This window comes from Eucyclogobius newberryi, unplaced genomic scaffold (genome assembly GCF_026437365.1).
Source record: "Eucyclogobius newberryi isolate DKJ021-1_F unplaced genomic scaffold, fEucNew1.0.hap1 SCAF_2, whole genome shotgun sequence".
NCBI lineage: Eukaryota > Metazoa > Chordata > Actinopteri > Gobiiformes > Gobiidae > Eucyclogobius > Eucyclogobius newberryi.
Window position 1 is genome coordinate 27604934 of NW_027315834.1, and position 16774 is coordinate 27621707.

Genomic DNA, 16774 nt, shown 5'->3' on the forward strand with positions numbered 1-16774 from the left:
AGTATAAGTCACACCCTGACTGAAACTATGAAAAAAGGTGCGACTTATAGTCCGGAAAATACGGTATTTCAGTTTTAGTTTGTTAGATATTTGAGTCAGTAAAGTGGCTTTCAACCGTCTCGACTTCACATTTAAATCATATATGTTGTGCCATAATCTGAACAATTTTTAGTAGTATTAATATCTATACTAGCGTACCATTTCTCTCAATTATGATGATTATAGCGCCCGTGTATCGACCGTCTCACCTGTCATAAGTCGAGCCACAAACGTTTCCGTGAGCTGCAGCAGTTTGTGGTCGATGTACTGGAGGAAGGAGTGTTGAGGCAGGCAGCGCACGGCGAACACGGCTAACAGGGTGTGGAAGCCTGCGGCCGCCACAAACACTTTATTATCATTCTGGGGACTGGCCAAATTTGGCCAACAAAAATGTGTTTAAAAAGTGTGCTCGGTACCGGGAGGCAGAGGCAGGCACAGGCTGACCGCGGCTTCCAGGATTCGAAACATGAAATGAAACACGGACATCTCGGCCGCACTGCCCCGCTGGGAACTGCAAAAGAGAAGGCGAGGGTTGAAATGGGGCTGTGTGGAATCTGCGGCGTGCAACAGTGATGGGGAACCGTGCAATAACCACAAGTAGAACTAAAGTCACTGGAGGCGGGCAATATATCGAGATTTAGATCATGTTGTGAATGTTGTTTTGAGGATATGCAAAAAACGATATTGTCTATTGTAAAAAAAAAAAAATGTATAAGGTGATATTTCTGCACCATTGTGATTGATTTTACAGACATATCACATTTGTCTGATAATTAAACATCAACTACTGTATTTTTTCTTTTTTCAAAAGTTTTGGCCAGGGTGCAACTTATACTTATATTTATACTTATATACTTATACTTACACTCGGGAGCGACCTATATGTGAAATTATTTGTTATTTACACACTTGCAACCGCATTTCATACTCCAGTGCGACTTAGATATGTTTTTTTCTTCTCTATTATGCATTTTTTGGCTGGTGCAACTTATACTCCAGTGCGAAAATACGGTAATACGTTTGATTTTACATTTCTGTTGGATTGACGTAATATCATCTGAATATCGTTCTCGAAATACTCCAAAAATGTATTAATTTTGTCAATATTGCCCACCGCTAGTTAACACTTTAAACACAGAAACAATGGGACAAGACTAACTACCGTACTTTCCGGACTATAAGTCGCACCAGAGTCGCATCAGCCAAAAAATGCATAATAGAGACAAATGCAGTTGCAAGTGTGAAAATAACAAATAATATCACATATAAGTCGCTCCGGAGTATAAGTATATAAGTATAAATATAACCATAAGTCGCACCCCGGCCAAAACGATGAAAAAAGGTGCAACTTATAGTCCGAAAAATACGGTAGACCTGAACCACAAAGTCTTGCATATGCTTTTTGTCTGGTAAAAGTATGTGCATTATTTGATCTCTTTAGTCACGTTTGATTATAGCCACATACGCCCCGATGCAGACTGACAGAGCTGTGACTGCCGTGCCTTGCCCAAGCCCACTGGGGACAGCAGGACTTGAACCACCAAACCTCACGTTACAGGACAACATTTGTGGATTTTCTAACTGTGAATACATGGATGGAGTTAAAAACAGTGTAAAACATGATGGAGACATTTACTCACAGACACAAAGCGCGTGGGCCCAGCTTGTTCTTGACCCAGACAGTCTCCAACATGTGCCTTATGAGCTCCAGCTGAAACAAACAGCAGCAGCACATGTGAGAGGTTAAGGAGACATGGACAATTAGATTGAAATGAGACCCAAACTGGCACCCATAGTTTAGCACCGATTACACACTTCAAAGGCAAGAATCTCCAAACAGCAACAAAACATTACACGGGTGAATGATGATGAGGAATGATGTGAGACGTGTGATTTCTACTGAGAGAAGTCACTTTATTTATTTATTTATTGAACTTTTATAAATGTATTTTAATGTATTTGTATAAACAATGTAAAATGATGTCGTCTCATATGTGTCCCTGGAAGGACACAGCAGTCAGTCATATAATAATATTGTAGCTAAGACAGGAGCAATGCCAAAATATGCAGCTCACATATAATTTTAGTTTTTAGTTTTTAGTTGGGTCTCGGGGTCAGAAAGTAAACTACAACATTAAACATTAAACATAACATAACATTAAAGGTGCATAATATAATATTAAAGGTGCATAACATAACATTAAAGGTGCACAAAGCTCCACACCTGTTCGTCTCAATGCTATTGTTATTGCTTTGGTTAGTCTGTTCCTCAGATTTAGACTTATCACTCTCCATGGAGACGAGCAGGGGATGCCACCAGGCCAAAGGTCAGATCTGACATGAATGTAAGATAAGAGATGGATGAGTTAAAGTTAAACTGTAGACGACTGTAGGCAAATCAATAACATCTCTATGAGCCCAGCGGGAAGCTAAATGTCCACTATAAACGTTACAGAGAGCTCTAGGGTTCCCTATTTACAGAAAAAATGTATTATCATTTATAATCTATATTTTTTTACTCTACAACAATAGAGCACCACAAAGAATTGGCTCAAACGTGCCTGATCCAAGCAGTGCAATTATCTTGCATCAGAACAAACATGAAAAGACCTTGTCCCTTCTATGACCTCTATGACCTCTAAGTGGATATTTCAAATATCTTAAAAAATATTTTTCCAAAATCTATTATGAAAAAACGACTATCTATCCCATACTGGAGAATTCAATAAAGAAGGCACAGAGGCCATTATAAATGTGCATGCTATCAAAATCAAGTAGTTCAATAACAACTTTTTAAAAAGAGTATCAAGCTCAAAATATGAAACTTTAAGAGGAAAAAAATAGTGTACCACTATCTCTCTAATCCAGTCCCTAGAAGATTAGACAAACAAAATAGTCAGAGTTAATAATTCTCCATTTTCCAATATTATTTTAATCTGCAGCATCAGAAAAACAACCTCATAATCACTCTGCGTTGTTCCATTAAAAAAAGTCTGATTCAGCGATTTGTCCTAATGAGCCTTGTTCTGACAAAAGACTGGATTTACTCAGAGTGGTTCCCCACTGACTTAAAAAAACAAGTTTAACAACCTTGGCTACAGCAAAACTTTTCTGACGCATAATTAAAACTACATCTCCTCCTTTTGATTCGGTACATATAGCTTTTAATTCATCTCCTTGATTAAAGTCATGATTAAAGGACCACTATGTAACTTTTGGTGGAAGGTTACAGCAGTTCAGGGGTCTCACGTGTACATATAAAAAAAATGACGCATAGATCCACATTCGGTTTAAGATTTACACATAGGACTTGAAGTGTAAATGTGGGGTCCGGTCCAGACCCCTGAACCCTGCCTGCGGGTGTTTTCAGAGACATTACAGAAGGCAAACTGTGCTCAGAAGCATTCTCCCTTCAGTGTGAGAGTATGAGGAAGTTTGTGTTTTGTCTTCACATTTTCAGACCGAATTCCATGTAAAATTTTAGAAATGAAACTCCAAATCTGTAGAGTGGTGACCTGGCTCATGGTAAAGAGACGTGCTGCATCCAACTATTTTTAGGGAAAAGAAACAACATTAAAAAACACCAATAACTGAGCATAGTCAAGATTCAAATAGTCAGGGTGTGGGTTGGTCCGGGTTTGGGTTGGTCCGGGTTTGGGTTGGTCAGGGTTGGTCAAATAGTAGTTTAATACAATATTTTATTTATATTTTTACTAAACTTGTTCACCTCTAGAACTTCTTCTTCTTCTACATTATAAAAACATTGTACATGACGGTAAAAAAACAAAACACTGGTATGTGTTTTCTATGAAGGAAAAACACAGCAGAAAGGTCAACAAAAGGCCATTTCATAAAACACATCCCTCATATTAGCTGGAATTATAAAACCCACAACGCGTCTGGTGTTGTCTCGAGCAAAAGGCGAAGGCGAACACATTACTCTAACAATAATGCAGCATGTAGGCACAATCTATCATGGGGGAACCTCCTCGGGTTTTAAACGGTGTAATCTGTTCGAGCTCCAACTTCTCCCCAGTGTCAACGCGGCCATTAGTCTCAATAAACAGCGACAAGGAGATGTTGTTTTTTTACAGTGTGTGAGGAGGAGACGCGAGCCTTTGTCCACAACAATTCAGAGGTTTAACGCACAGACAGGCCCGGCATTGTGTGTTTTCCACTTGAGCGTTTTTTAATTAGACTCCATCTTTGCGTAGGGGCATTTGTTCCCAAAGTAGGACTGAGATTTACCGGGTCCCTCACACTGAACTTTACAACTACAAAACTTATAAAATGCACAAGGTATGTCACGATTTGAAAAGAAACACATGCATTTCTTTGTTAATTGCATTTCTTTGTTAAATTACTGAATGGAAAAAGTGTTCATTGTGACATAAATACTGCCCAAAATCTTACATACTGTATTTTCCACACTATAAGCCGCACCGTCAATGAATGGTTTATTTTTGATAATTTTTCATATATAAGGCGCATTGAGGTCAGTAAGCACAACCAGAATTAATCCATATATAAGGCGCACTGGACTATAAAGCGCACTGTTGTTTTTTGAGAAAATGAAAGGCTTTTAAGTGCGCCTTATAGTGCGGAAAATACGGTACTGTCCCTTTAAAAAAAGAAATTCATACACATTTGGTAAAACATGAGCACATCTTTGGGCATGTTTCCAATTATGTTTGGACAGATGACGTGCGACTGTAAAGTTGTGAAACTACATCTGCTGGACATAAAAAAATGACCCCAGATGAACTAAAGTGCTGGACAAGATTATAAGAGAGAAATCTATTACAATTCCACAATTACAGTACATATTTTCATTCATTATAAGCAATAAGCAGGGGCCCAAATACAAAAATACCAAGAAAAGATATTGTAAAATGACAAATGACTTCCCTACATCCAGAAATCCCCTATTTGAATCTATCAGGACGCCCCGCTTAAAGGTCTTTATATTATTTTTAAAGTGGGCATGTTGTTTTTTATGATTTAGAATAATAAATCAGTGTAAAACTAATAGCAAAGCAAGGGTGTACATACAAATATCCAGGGCTGCCATTAGAGGCTCATGGACTCGAATGAAGCTTGATTTAAATAACATTAGCCACGTGTCGCTCGATGGCAGAGAGGAGAGAACACATGTGCAGCCGGTCACAGTGTCATGAGTCTCAGTTTGAGCCGTAAAGAACGTGCCACTCGACATCCGCCTATGAACCTTTTCCGTATAAACCATCGCACTTTGAGTTTGTCTCAGGCACGAGTCACGACCCTTTTGACGTACACTATTCTTAATCCTTGGCATCATCGTCTCTCCCATTGATTCTCAGCACGACTCAATCAAAATCAAGCAATCCCAATCAAACTCATGTCAAATAGGAGTCAATAGACATTTGCCATCGTTTAAATTGACTCTGATGAACCCTCAATGAAGCTCAGCCTTTCTAGATAATAATAATAATAATAATAACTTTTATTTATATAGCGCTTTTCAGTGACCCAAAGATGCTGAACATAATAAAAAAGGGGGGGGTATTTACAGACAGGGGGGACAACACGTACAGAACACATTAATATACAGATAAAATGAACAAGACAGAAGAAGTAGAGAGAAAAAGATGGGGATGTAACAGGGGGTAGAAGAGTAGGCAGTGGGGTAGAGGAGGCTAGGGGTAGGGGAGGCCATAGGCTTGGGTGAAGAGGTATGTTTTTAGGCGGGATTTGAATGTTGTGAGTGAGGGAGAGTGGCGGACAGGTTGGGGGAGGGAGTTCCAGAGTCGGGGTGCTGTTCGGGAGAATGCTCTGTCGCCAAAAGTTTTGAGTCGGGATGTTGGTGCAGTCAGGGTGAGAGAGGAGGAGGATCGGAGAGCTCGGGAGGGGCGGTGGGGGATGAGGAGGTCAGACAGGTAGAGGGGGGGGGGGCAAGGTGGTGAAGAGCTTTGAAGGTGAGGAGGAGTATTTTAAAGTTTATGCGCTTCTTGATGGGGAGCCAGTGGAGAGAGCGGAGAACGGGAGTGATGTGATCACGGGACCGGGTGTGGGTGAGGAGGCGGGCAGCGGAGTTTTGGACCATTTGGAGTCTATGGAGGGAATGGGAGGAGATGCCAGTGAGGAGGGAGTTGCAGTAGTCAAGGCGGGAGGAGATGAAGGCATGGATGAGGGATTCAGCAGCGGGGAGGGTGAGGCAGTGTCGGATTTTGGCGATGCGGCGGAGGTGGAAGTATGAGGTCTTGACAATGTGGCTGACATGGGGAGTGAAGGAGAGGGTGGGGTCCATGATGACACCGAGATTGCGTACCAGGGTAGAGGGGGTGATGGTCGAGGTGTCGATGCTGAGTGAAAAGGGACCAGTTTTATTGAGAGTGGATTTGGTGCCAATGAGGAGGAGCTCTGTTTTGTCACTGTTCAGTTTGAGGAAGTTGAGAGTGAGCCATGATTTTATTGTAGAGATGCAGGTTTGGATGTGGCTGAGGGGAGGGTTTTGGGTGGATTTGGTGGTGAGGTATATCTGGGTGTCGTCAGCGTAGCAGTGAAAGTCCAGGTTGAGTTGGCGGAGGATGTGACCAAGGGGGAAGATGTAGCAGATGAAGAGGAGGGGGCCGAGGACTGAGCCCTGGGGGACCCCCTGCGTTACTGGGGAGAGGGTGGATGAGTGACCGGAGAGGGAAATGAACTCTTGCCTGTTGGTGAGGTAGGATGTGAGCCAGTCAAGTGCAGAGCCCTCAACACCCAGTTGGCGCAGCCTTTGTAGGAGGATGGAATGGTTTATAGTGTCAAAGGCTGCGCTGAGGTCTAGTAGTAACAGGATGTTGAGGGCCCCGGAGTCTGCAGAGGTGAGGAGATCGTTGAGTACTTTGACCAGGGCTGTTTCAGTGCTGTGAAGTGGGCGGAAGCCAGATTGGAGGGGTTCATAGAGGTTGTTTGACTGGAGGTGGGTGTGAAGTTTTTGAGAGGAACGACAGGTTGGAGATGGGGCGGTAGTTGGAGAGGTTGGCAGAGTCTAGGGTGGGTTTTTGAGGATGGGGGTGATGGAGGCCAGTTTGTAGATGGAAGGAACATGGCCGAGGGATAAGACTGGTTGAAGAGGGTGGTGAGATGGGGGATGAGAGCAGGGAAGCAAGCCTTGGTTAGAGTCGTTGGGAGGGGGTCGAGAGAGCAGGTGGTGGTTTTGGAAGCGGTGATGAGGTCTATGATATGAGAGGAGTTAACAGAGGAGAAGGTGGTGAGGGCAGGGAAGGGTGGGTGGTCAGGGAGAGGAGGGGGGGCAGGGGTGGGGGTGGTGATGGAGTTAATGGAGACGGCAGTCATGGAGCTGTTGATTTTGGAAATTTTGTCATTGAAGGCAAGGAGGAAAGAGTTGCAGAGGTCAGGGGAGGAGGGTGGAGTGATGTCCGGTGGCTGGAGCAGCTTGTTGACGATGGAGAACAGGGTGCGAGGGCTCCGGTGGGAGCTGTTGATGAGGGTGGAGAGGTGGGCAGATTTGGCGGCTTGGAGAGCGTCACGGTAGGAGGAGATGTGTAATTTGAAAGCTTCGGCGTGGACGGTGAGGCGGGTTCTTTTGAGGAGTTGTTCGAGTTGGCGGCCAGTCTGCTTCATGGTGCGGAGTTCAGGGGTGTACCAGGGGGCGGGGTTGATGTATGAGACGGAGGAGGTTTTCCAGGGGGCTAGGGAGTCAAGGGAGTCGGAGAGGGTGGTGTTGAGCATGACAGCATAGTCGTCGGGGGAAGAGGGGGGGGAGTCAGGGGGGAAAGCAGAGGATATGAGCTGGGAGAGCGTGAGGGGGTTGACTGACTTGATATTGCGGTAGGTGATGGTGCGTTTTTTGGGGTTGTGGGGCGAGGGTAGGGGGGCGGAGAAAAGGATGCAGAGATGATCAGAGAGTGGGAAGGGGAGGGGGTGGGGCTTAGATATGGGTAGGAGAGAGGAACAGACTAAGTCCAGAGTGTGGCCTTTGGTATGGGTGGGGAAGTCAATATGTTGGGTGAGATGGAAGCAGTCCAGGAGAGAGAGGAAGTCGGATGGCAGTGGGGCGTTGGGGCAGTCAATGTGGATGTTGAAGTCACCAGTGAGTAGGAGGCGGGCAGAGAGAGAGGATGCGATGGTGAGGAGTTCAGACAATTCAGTGAGGAAAGAGGGGTGGGGCTTTGGGGGACGATAGATCAGGATAGCGGTGATAGAGTTGGGGAGGGAGAAGGCGAGGTATTCAAATGATGAGATGGATGGAAGGTTGAGGTTCAGTTCAGTGATGGATGTAGATTTTTTATGAATAACAGCAAGACCTCCCCCACGCCCGGAGAGGCGGGGTTTGGCAGTGTAAGTGTAGTTGGAGGGAGTGGCTTGGTTGAGAGCATAGAAGTCCAGGGGCTGTTGCCATGTTTCACAGAGGAGAAGCAGATCAATGTTATTGTCCAGTAGCAGTTCAGATATAACAGGTGATTTGTTGGCGAGGGAGCGGCAGTTCAGCAGTGCAAGGGAGATGGATGGGGGCGCGGAGATGGATGGGGGCGCAGGGGTGGGGGGGGCGGAGGTTGCTGAGGTTGGCAGTGCGGCAGGTGGGGGTGACAGGGGGGCGAAAACTAGTCCAGAGTGAGGGGATAGGTGAGCCGTCGTTGGAGTGTTGGTTATGGGAGAGACCAGAGCCCCTGTGGATGTAGCGGGGCCGGCGAAGGATCCCAGCTGAGCTAGCTGCAGAGGCAGCAGCAGCTGGGAGACGGTGGTTATGGTTGAGGAGGTGAAGGTCAGCAGCGGTGTAGGTGAGTAGGCGAGAAGTTGGTGGAGCGGTGGCCTGTAGGCGCGGGAGTGATAGTCCGAGGAGGAGATGGAACGTAGCAGCAGATGAGAGTAATCCAGTTAGAATGTTGGCGGTGGCTAGAGGCTGGTTAACTAGAAGCTGGTGGGCAGAGAGTTGTGAAAAAGCAGCAGTGGACCGGGTGTTGAAGCTGGTGGAGTGAGTGGCGTTGGTTGCCCCAGACCTTGTCTGCACGGCAGGGAGGCCCCGCGATACCATGACGGACCTCCGCAGGTGTTAAGCCAGCTGTTAGCTGGCGGCTAGGGCAGTAGATAGTCCAGGGGTGAGGGAGGAGATGAGTGATGGACGGTGCAGTAATGTCCGATGAAGTGAAGGAACAGGGATGTAGACAGAAGACAACACAGAGACGCGGGAACAAAACAAAACAATGGAAACGACTAACAAAACAAAGACGTTGGGACAGAAGCGGCAGTCCACGTACCAGACGCCGGCGTTGCTCTAGTCCAATCAAGACGCATTTGAGTCCAGTTTTATGACCAGATCGCCCCCGTCTGTGGAGCGGGGAAAGCAGAGAAACGGGGCTGTACCTTGGTTGTATGGGGCTGCTTTTCTCCGGGTGGAGCCGGTGCCCCGCTCTCCGTGTCTGCTCCTGTGGCGGGCTGGGGCCACACCTTCGCCCAGGTACAGACCTCCGGGGCGGCGGGTGCGGGAGCGCGGAGCCGGTGTTCGGGCGTGGAAACGCCGGTGCAGCGGAGGAGAAGCGGCGCCGCTCGCTCGTGGTGCGTGCGGCTCGTGGTGGTGCGTGCCGCTCGTGGTGGAGCCGGTGATCGGACACGGAAACGCCGGTGCAGCGGAGGAGAAGCGGCGCCGCTCGCTCGTGGTGCGTGCGGCGAATGTTAGTATCCGCTCTGCTGAGACTCTATTTCCCATGTGCCCCTTGTGTTTGTCATGTGCTCCCATGTTTGTTTTTGTGTGCCATCTGTTCCTGTGTCTCCGCCCCTCACCTGCTGTCTGCTACTTCCTGGATTTCACAGTCACCTCCCACCACACCTGCTGTTAGTTAGTCTTCTCATTACCATTAGTTTCTCCTGCCACTTGTTTGTTTCCCACCAATCACCTGCTTCTCTGTGTATATTTAAGTTCAGTCTCCCCTTTGTTCTATGTCTGTTTGTCATTTAATGTCTGTCCAAAGGACTGTTAGTAACCCCCGCCCCCGCCCCCGCCCCCGCCCCTGCTTTGTTTTCCTGCCTGTCTACCTGAGCTAAGTTTGTGCTTTCCTGTTTTTGACTTTTGGAAATTTGGATATGTTCTGTTTTTGCATTTTTTGGACATTCTGGACCTTTGTGCTTTGCCTTTGGATTTTGAACATTTGTTAAATAAACTCTACTTTGCCTTTATTTGGACTGCTTTTGGGTTTTTGCCACCGGCATCATAACACTAGTGGGCTTTTCCTGACATTTTCTCATCTTGGTGTCAAAAGCCACGGTCCACAGAGAGCTTCCACAGCATCAGATCTCATCGTTAAAAGGTCTGTCACAAAATAATTTCCAAGGCTTTAGATTTACCATGGAACATAGTGAAGACGGTCATCATCGAGTGGAGGAAATATGGCAAAGCAGTGACATTACCATTAGAACTGGACGTTTCTCAGGGTCAGGGAAGCTGCTCAAACGCCTGCAGCAATGTTAAAAAGAGCTGCAGGACTTTCTGGCAAAGGTACTGGCTGTGTAGTACACGTGACAACACAGTGTGACAAGACCAAAGCCTTTTCTTACAATAAAAACACACCGAGTCAGGCTACATTTTGCACAAACACATTTGAAGTCTCCCGAAAAGCATGTGGGAAAATGTGTTGTGTTCTGACGAAACCAAAGATGAACTTTTTGGCCATAACTCCAAACGGTATGTTTGGCACAAAAACAACACGGCACATCACCAAAAGAACGCCATAGCAACAGTGACGCGTGGTGGGGGCAGCGTCACGCTTTGGGACTGTTTTTCTTCAGCTGAAACTGGGGCATTAGTCGATGTGGAGGGAATTACGAACAGTTCCAAATACCAGGCACAAAACCTTCAGGCTTCAGCTAGAACTTCATCTTTCGGCACGACAATGACCCAAAACATACATGCGAATGGGCAAATATCGCCAAGTCAAGATGTGCCATGCTGATAGACTCATGCTAACCCTGTCATCGTGCAGTAATGCAATCAAAAGCTGCTTCAACAAAGTATTAGATTTAATGTGTGCACACTTTCAACCACAATATTTTAGCGTTTTACTTTTACTTCCCCCTCCCTGAACAATTAAAACATTTTTCTACTGAATCATACAGGTAATAAGTCCCGGTAAATGTGGGAAATGTTCTTAAATGATTTATCTTGGTCATTTTTTTTTTTTTTTTTTTTTTTTACATAACAAAACCTGGCTTTTTCCCCTTTTTTAAATACATTTTTGCTTTTTAGTGAGACACACACACGGTGACAATGACAACATAAACATTTAACAGGAAAAATAATAATTATGAGCTATATAATTAAAACTATAAATAATACAAATAAAAGGGGTACAGTTCAGAGTTGCTGGATGTTAACATACATGTTCAGTTTGCAGAAAGCGCGCTGACATGGGAAAGAATCAATCTAAAAGTGATGTGTCCATCCCGGAGACGCCTGTCATGCTGCAATGTCAAATAAATATGAGAAAGAGTGTCTGGAATGCTATGTATGTGGTCTGTCATTTCTTTGTGATTTTAATGCATTTTTCCTGCTGTGTGAAGCACTTTGAATTGCCTCGTGTATGAAATGTGCTCTACAAATAAACTTGCCATGTGACCTGGCATTTCAACTGTATGATTAACAACTTCAAAAAGTATCAGAAATGTCTCCTTTCGATAAATGCTTTAGTATCTGGGTTTCCATCTTTTAAAATAAGCCTAATTCCTATTTTTACATTTTACACGTTGCCCGGACACACCACACAAGCACATCCATTGTGTTTGCTTGATTCAAACGAGTGGAGAACAAAGCAACAGAAAGTCCCCTCTAATGAGCAGCTTTATAGAGTTTCAGGTGAATAATTTTCATTCATTTCTGTGTTTGAACCGCGGGACACGTTGTACCAAACCACTGAGCAACTGTTGAAGCAGCAATGCATCAAGATTCTCTCTGGTATTTTCTGCCATTTACAATTCAACGGATCCCAAAAGCGCATCCTTATTTCCATTCATTCCACTCGGTCTCAGCCTCACCCTTGGCCTGCTTTAATACCGCGTCGTGTTGACATGTCCCGTATGTCTTTTTGCTTCAGTAGCTGCAGGTGTGAATGCCCCTGCACCACACAAGAATACTAAAGACCTTAACGCACAAGGCTCTATTGGGGAAAAACAAAACAACAATTGGTTTCAAATCCCAGCAGTGTCTGTGACGCCTGAATGCAGCATGAGGCTCAACATGTGAGCAATGTTTTTACCAAGATCAATCCTAGCAAGAGACTGGGTAAGAAGAATGAGATAAAGGATCACTGAATATTACTTTTGTGGTTGAAACTGTTTTATTATTAAGTTAGAGAAAACATGCTTTTTTGGGGCATTTAGTATTTAATTATAACATATGTAGAAACTGCAATGTTTGTCTAAAGAGCCTTAAAACAGTATTGCACTCGAGCCCAGTTTGTGTACAGCTAAACGGAGTCCCTCAGGGGTCCATTTTAGGTCCATTATTATTTTTATCATACATAAATGACGTGTTATGTAACCCATGATCTTACACCAATAATGTTATATGATGATGATTCCACTTCATTAATATCTAATTCAAACTTCACTTCAACAAACCAAGTCAGTGCAGAATTATCCATTGATGACAAATGGTTCAAGATTAACTAATTTAACTGTAAATATCAAACGAATATCAACAAATTACCTCATATGACGTTTTTTTTTGTGGCAAGAAAAACATTTCCAACCAGAATCTGAAGTGGAAAGAGCATGTTGACTGGCTGACCAACAAAAACATCTTGGTATTATAAGAACAATCAGTCAATTGTTGGACTCTATATTGACATCTATACTTACACTTACACTATACAACAGCTTAATTTACACCTCTCTGTCATGCTCTAATATGGTGTGGGCAAGCACTTTTTATTTATTTATAGGAGATCTTCTACTGAAAGTGTTTTTCAGACTTCCTATAAGTGATCTGTTCTTCTGTATCTACCTCTGTATCTACTGCGTTGCACCAATGAAATTTCCCCATGTGGGACAATAAAGGAATATCTTATCTTATCTTATCTTATTTTACTTTCAAAGCGCAAACTGCAGCTCTTCAAAGTCACTAACATCATCTGCTTTTTTATGTATCAAACTTCATATTTGTGTTATTGATTATATTAATATCTATCAAATTTGTATTTGAGCCAATTTTCACATAACAGCAAATGTCATTTAAAAATTGTGTAAGAAGCCTTTGCTAGTTCATTGAATTTACATTTAAATTAATCAAACTTGTACATGTGCATATATACTTACAGTGATATGTTAATTGTATTTATTCATTAGGTGGAAGCTTTAATATTACCGTATTTTCCGACTATAAGTCGCACATTTTTTCATAGTTTAGGCCGGGGTGTGACTTATATTTATACTTATATACTTATACTCCGGAGCGACTTATATGCGATATTATTTGTTATTATTATGCATTTTTTGGCTGGAGCGACTTATACTCTGGTGCGACTTATAGTCCGGAAAATACGGTATTTACTATTTTGGCCTCTCTCTGCACCTTTTTATCTACTGTATCTTGAAAAATAAAAATAAAAAATGATGTTATATAATGTGCAAAAATAAATTTGAATAAAATAATAGAAACCAGTCCATTAGCACTAATAATAAAAGCTACATCACGGTCCAATTGAATGTTTATTGAGAGTTCCATACGTTGTCCAAATATGGTGATCCCTTTAACAGCTGACAGCTAAGTTTATCTCCCCTGGATTCTTTTATCTACTCTCTACAGAACCGTAAGTAGCTAAAAGCAGACGGCTGCCTTTCCTACAGCGTCATCCCGACCAATCGAACGCCACCGTTACATAAACTTCACTTCAGAATGTTTGCCCTCTAAAACGGGCCGGAGGACACTTACCAGTTTGGTCACATAGTTCACCACGAGCAAGTCGATCTTCTTCTTCCCCAAACGAGGGAGGTGTCGGCTGAGATGTTCCCGCAGCCTGTCGACCGTCTAGAATGGGGGGAAAAAAAATGATCATTATTTCAGTGTGACTTCGAGTGTATTTCTTTCGCGGCGCTCTCGGCAAGGGCAACCGCAGTTCATGTCGAATTTCTCTCCTGGCTAAAAAAGTGTCTCTAAATTAGCAAAAAGAAAGAAGTGAAGAAGAAAGAGAGAGGAATAGATTTGTGAACCTGGAGATATTAAGTGTCAAAAAGTCTGGGTGTAATTTAGGTAGCGAGGGAAGGAGAAACACTGGAGGAGTTTAAGGAAGGAGAGATGCAGAGACGAGAGGTCCAGGTCGGACTAAGAATAGCCTGCCTCAAAAAGAAACTCTATTAAATTGAAGCTCTTTAAGTCTGCTGTCTATAGTGTAAGCTGGATGATAGAAACAGAGGTGGGAAGAGCAGTGAAAACGCATGCAAAGTACTTTTACGACGTCAAAAATGCTAATACTAGTGAAATATTTTGTGGTAAAATGCAGAGGACGGTCAGTAGCGGTACAGTGTGTTAGACATCTGCCATAAAAGTCTGAAAAAGTGACAAAACTAACATCTTTACAATGTCGTTAACAAATCAATAACAATTTTGGATTGTATTTTACGGCGCTAATATAGTAGTAAAAGGTTCCATCAACCTGAAAGAACAAAGACATCAAGAACAAATGTAGACGTGAAAGAAAACTTTTACGTGTTGATCAATTTATTCCAGATTCCATTGCTTGAATTATAGTTTTAGGGTTTGGGATGTACGGATGTTTTGAAAAAAGTATAATATCACAATTAGGGCAAACAAATAGGACAACAAGTTATTTGATAAATTGCTACTAATCAATTATTGAAATAAGTGATAACTAATGTACTGGTTTACGGTATACATGGGTTCCAAAACGCGCCATGAGGGGAGAAAAGTTTTATGACTCAAAATTGAGCCACAATTGCATAAAAATGACGCAGAAAATGTGTCAACACTCTTTTGTCCATAAAAATACTACACCAGGATCCATAAACAGCTTCATCATGAGTCAGCTTCATGTTCATCTTGTGACTTTTGCATTATAAATAACGACTCGATTAATCAAACATTAGTTGCAGCCATAATTGCAATGGTTGTTTAGAGCAGCGTTTCCAAGCCCTGGGGTTCTTGGAATCATTTCAAAAAAAAAAAAAAAAAGAAGTGACATTCAATTCTCTCTGAATACGAAAAAGAAATGTTATCTGTAAAAGTGTTGGGATTTTGGACATACATGTAAACGAACCGAGAAAAAATAATAGTAATCCAGGGGGATCCACTGGATTATAAAACACTTGTTGTTTTATAATGCAGTTGTTTTTTGGTCAGTTTTTTGTTGTCCTTGGTTTTTTTTACGGTCACATTCTCCTTTTGTGAAACAACCACAACATTTGCAAGCACGTATAGCACATTGCAGAGGGATTCCCTTAAAATTGCCTTAATATTGCCATCGGGATATTACCCAAATTTATGATTACTTTATTTGTATTGTATTGTATTGTATTGTATTGTATGTATTTCATTTTATTATTGTTATATTATGTTTTATTATATTATATTTGTATTATTTTATTATTTTATATAATAATTATTTTATATATATATATATATATATATTTTTTATATATTTTTTTTAAATATTATTATTATTATTTTACTTTATTTATACAGGGATGGGCCAAACATTCACCATTGGTTACACAAGCTCTATCTCACTTTTAAAAATCACCCTCCGCTTACTTATGCATTTCAACGATAATATAATACATCCATGACTTCAACCTCTGGATAAACTGTTGCTGTCCATCAAAAAAGCGCACTGTAAAATGACTGAGAGACCCGGCGATGTCCTGTTCTCCTGTCACAGCGCGTGAGCTCGGGGCACCACACCCGGGAGGACGCTGCCGAGGTGAAATAATCGGTTGTCAGCGTTTGTCTCGACTCCGCAGCGGTCCATGGATCTGCGCCGTTTTAGATCAACAACACGAATGGGCCTTTTGACAAGAGGCACTTTACAAGACAAAGTTTCACTGCTTTGTTCCCCCGTCTTCGCTCTGTTATCTCGCAAAATTGTTTGTGTCAGTTTCACCAGTCACATACGCCCGACCGAACTAAACGAAAGAAGTATATCATGAATTATTAGTATCAAATGTGAACCGAGTAGACAATGCCGAGTAGACAATGGAAATGTCCCTTTAGTTTAAGTAACCACACATTTGCTTATACGTTGTTTTAGAGTCAAATTAAACATGTAACAATAGTATACCGTATTTTCCGGACTATAAGTCGAACCAGCCAAAAAATGCATAATAGAGTAAAAAAATGTATAAGTTGCACTGGAGTATGAAATGCGGTTGCAAGTGTGAAAATAACAAATAATATCACATAAATCGCTCCGGAGTATAAGTATATAAGTATAAATATAAGTATAAGTCGCACCCTGGCCAAAACTATGAAAAAAGGTGCAACGTTTAGTCCGGAAAATACGGTATTCATCATTTAGATCAGGGGTGTCCAAACTTTTTTCACCAAGGGTCGCATTTTGAAACTTATACGGAGCAGAGGGCCACCAACAACCCTAAAATGTCGATTTTTTTGCATTTGACATAGTTTTGATGCCTCCACACCTTTAATAAGACTTGGAACATTAATACATATCAAAATGCTTCAATCGCTCCAATTTCACTGTAAAAACTACTACTTTTTGTTGTTTGGACCAACTTAGCAGGAAGCCGG

The 16774-nt window shown here is 42.6% G+C and overlaps 2 protein-coding genes across 2 annotated transcripts in view; one reads left to right on the plus strand and one right to left on the minus strand.

Moving 5' to 3' along the window:
* LOC140368045 (tetraspanin-8-like) overlaps positions 1-16774 on the plus strand; it is a 276094-nt gene that overhangs the window by 229446 nt on the left and 29874 nt on the right. The gene's annotated exons all lie outside the window — the stretch shown is intronic.
* The window catches only part of gsap (gamma-secretase activating protein), a 75191-nt gene that overhangs the window by 15016 nt on the left and 43401 nt on the right, over positions 1-16774 (minus strand). Inside the window, exons 26-29 of the mRNA XM_072454899.1 lie at positions 13943-14038; positions 1680-1750; positions 456-550; positions 249-368 (exon numbers count right to left, since the gene is read on the minus strand). Of these exons, the coding sequence (XP_072311000.1) occupies positions 249-368; positions 456-550; positions 1680-1750; positions 13943-14038 (382 nt within the window). The remainder of the gene's footprint in view (positions 1-248; positions 369-455; positions 551-1679; positions 1751-13942; positions 14039-16774) is intronic.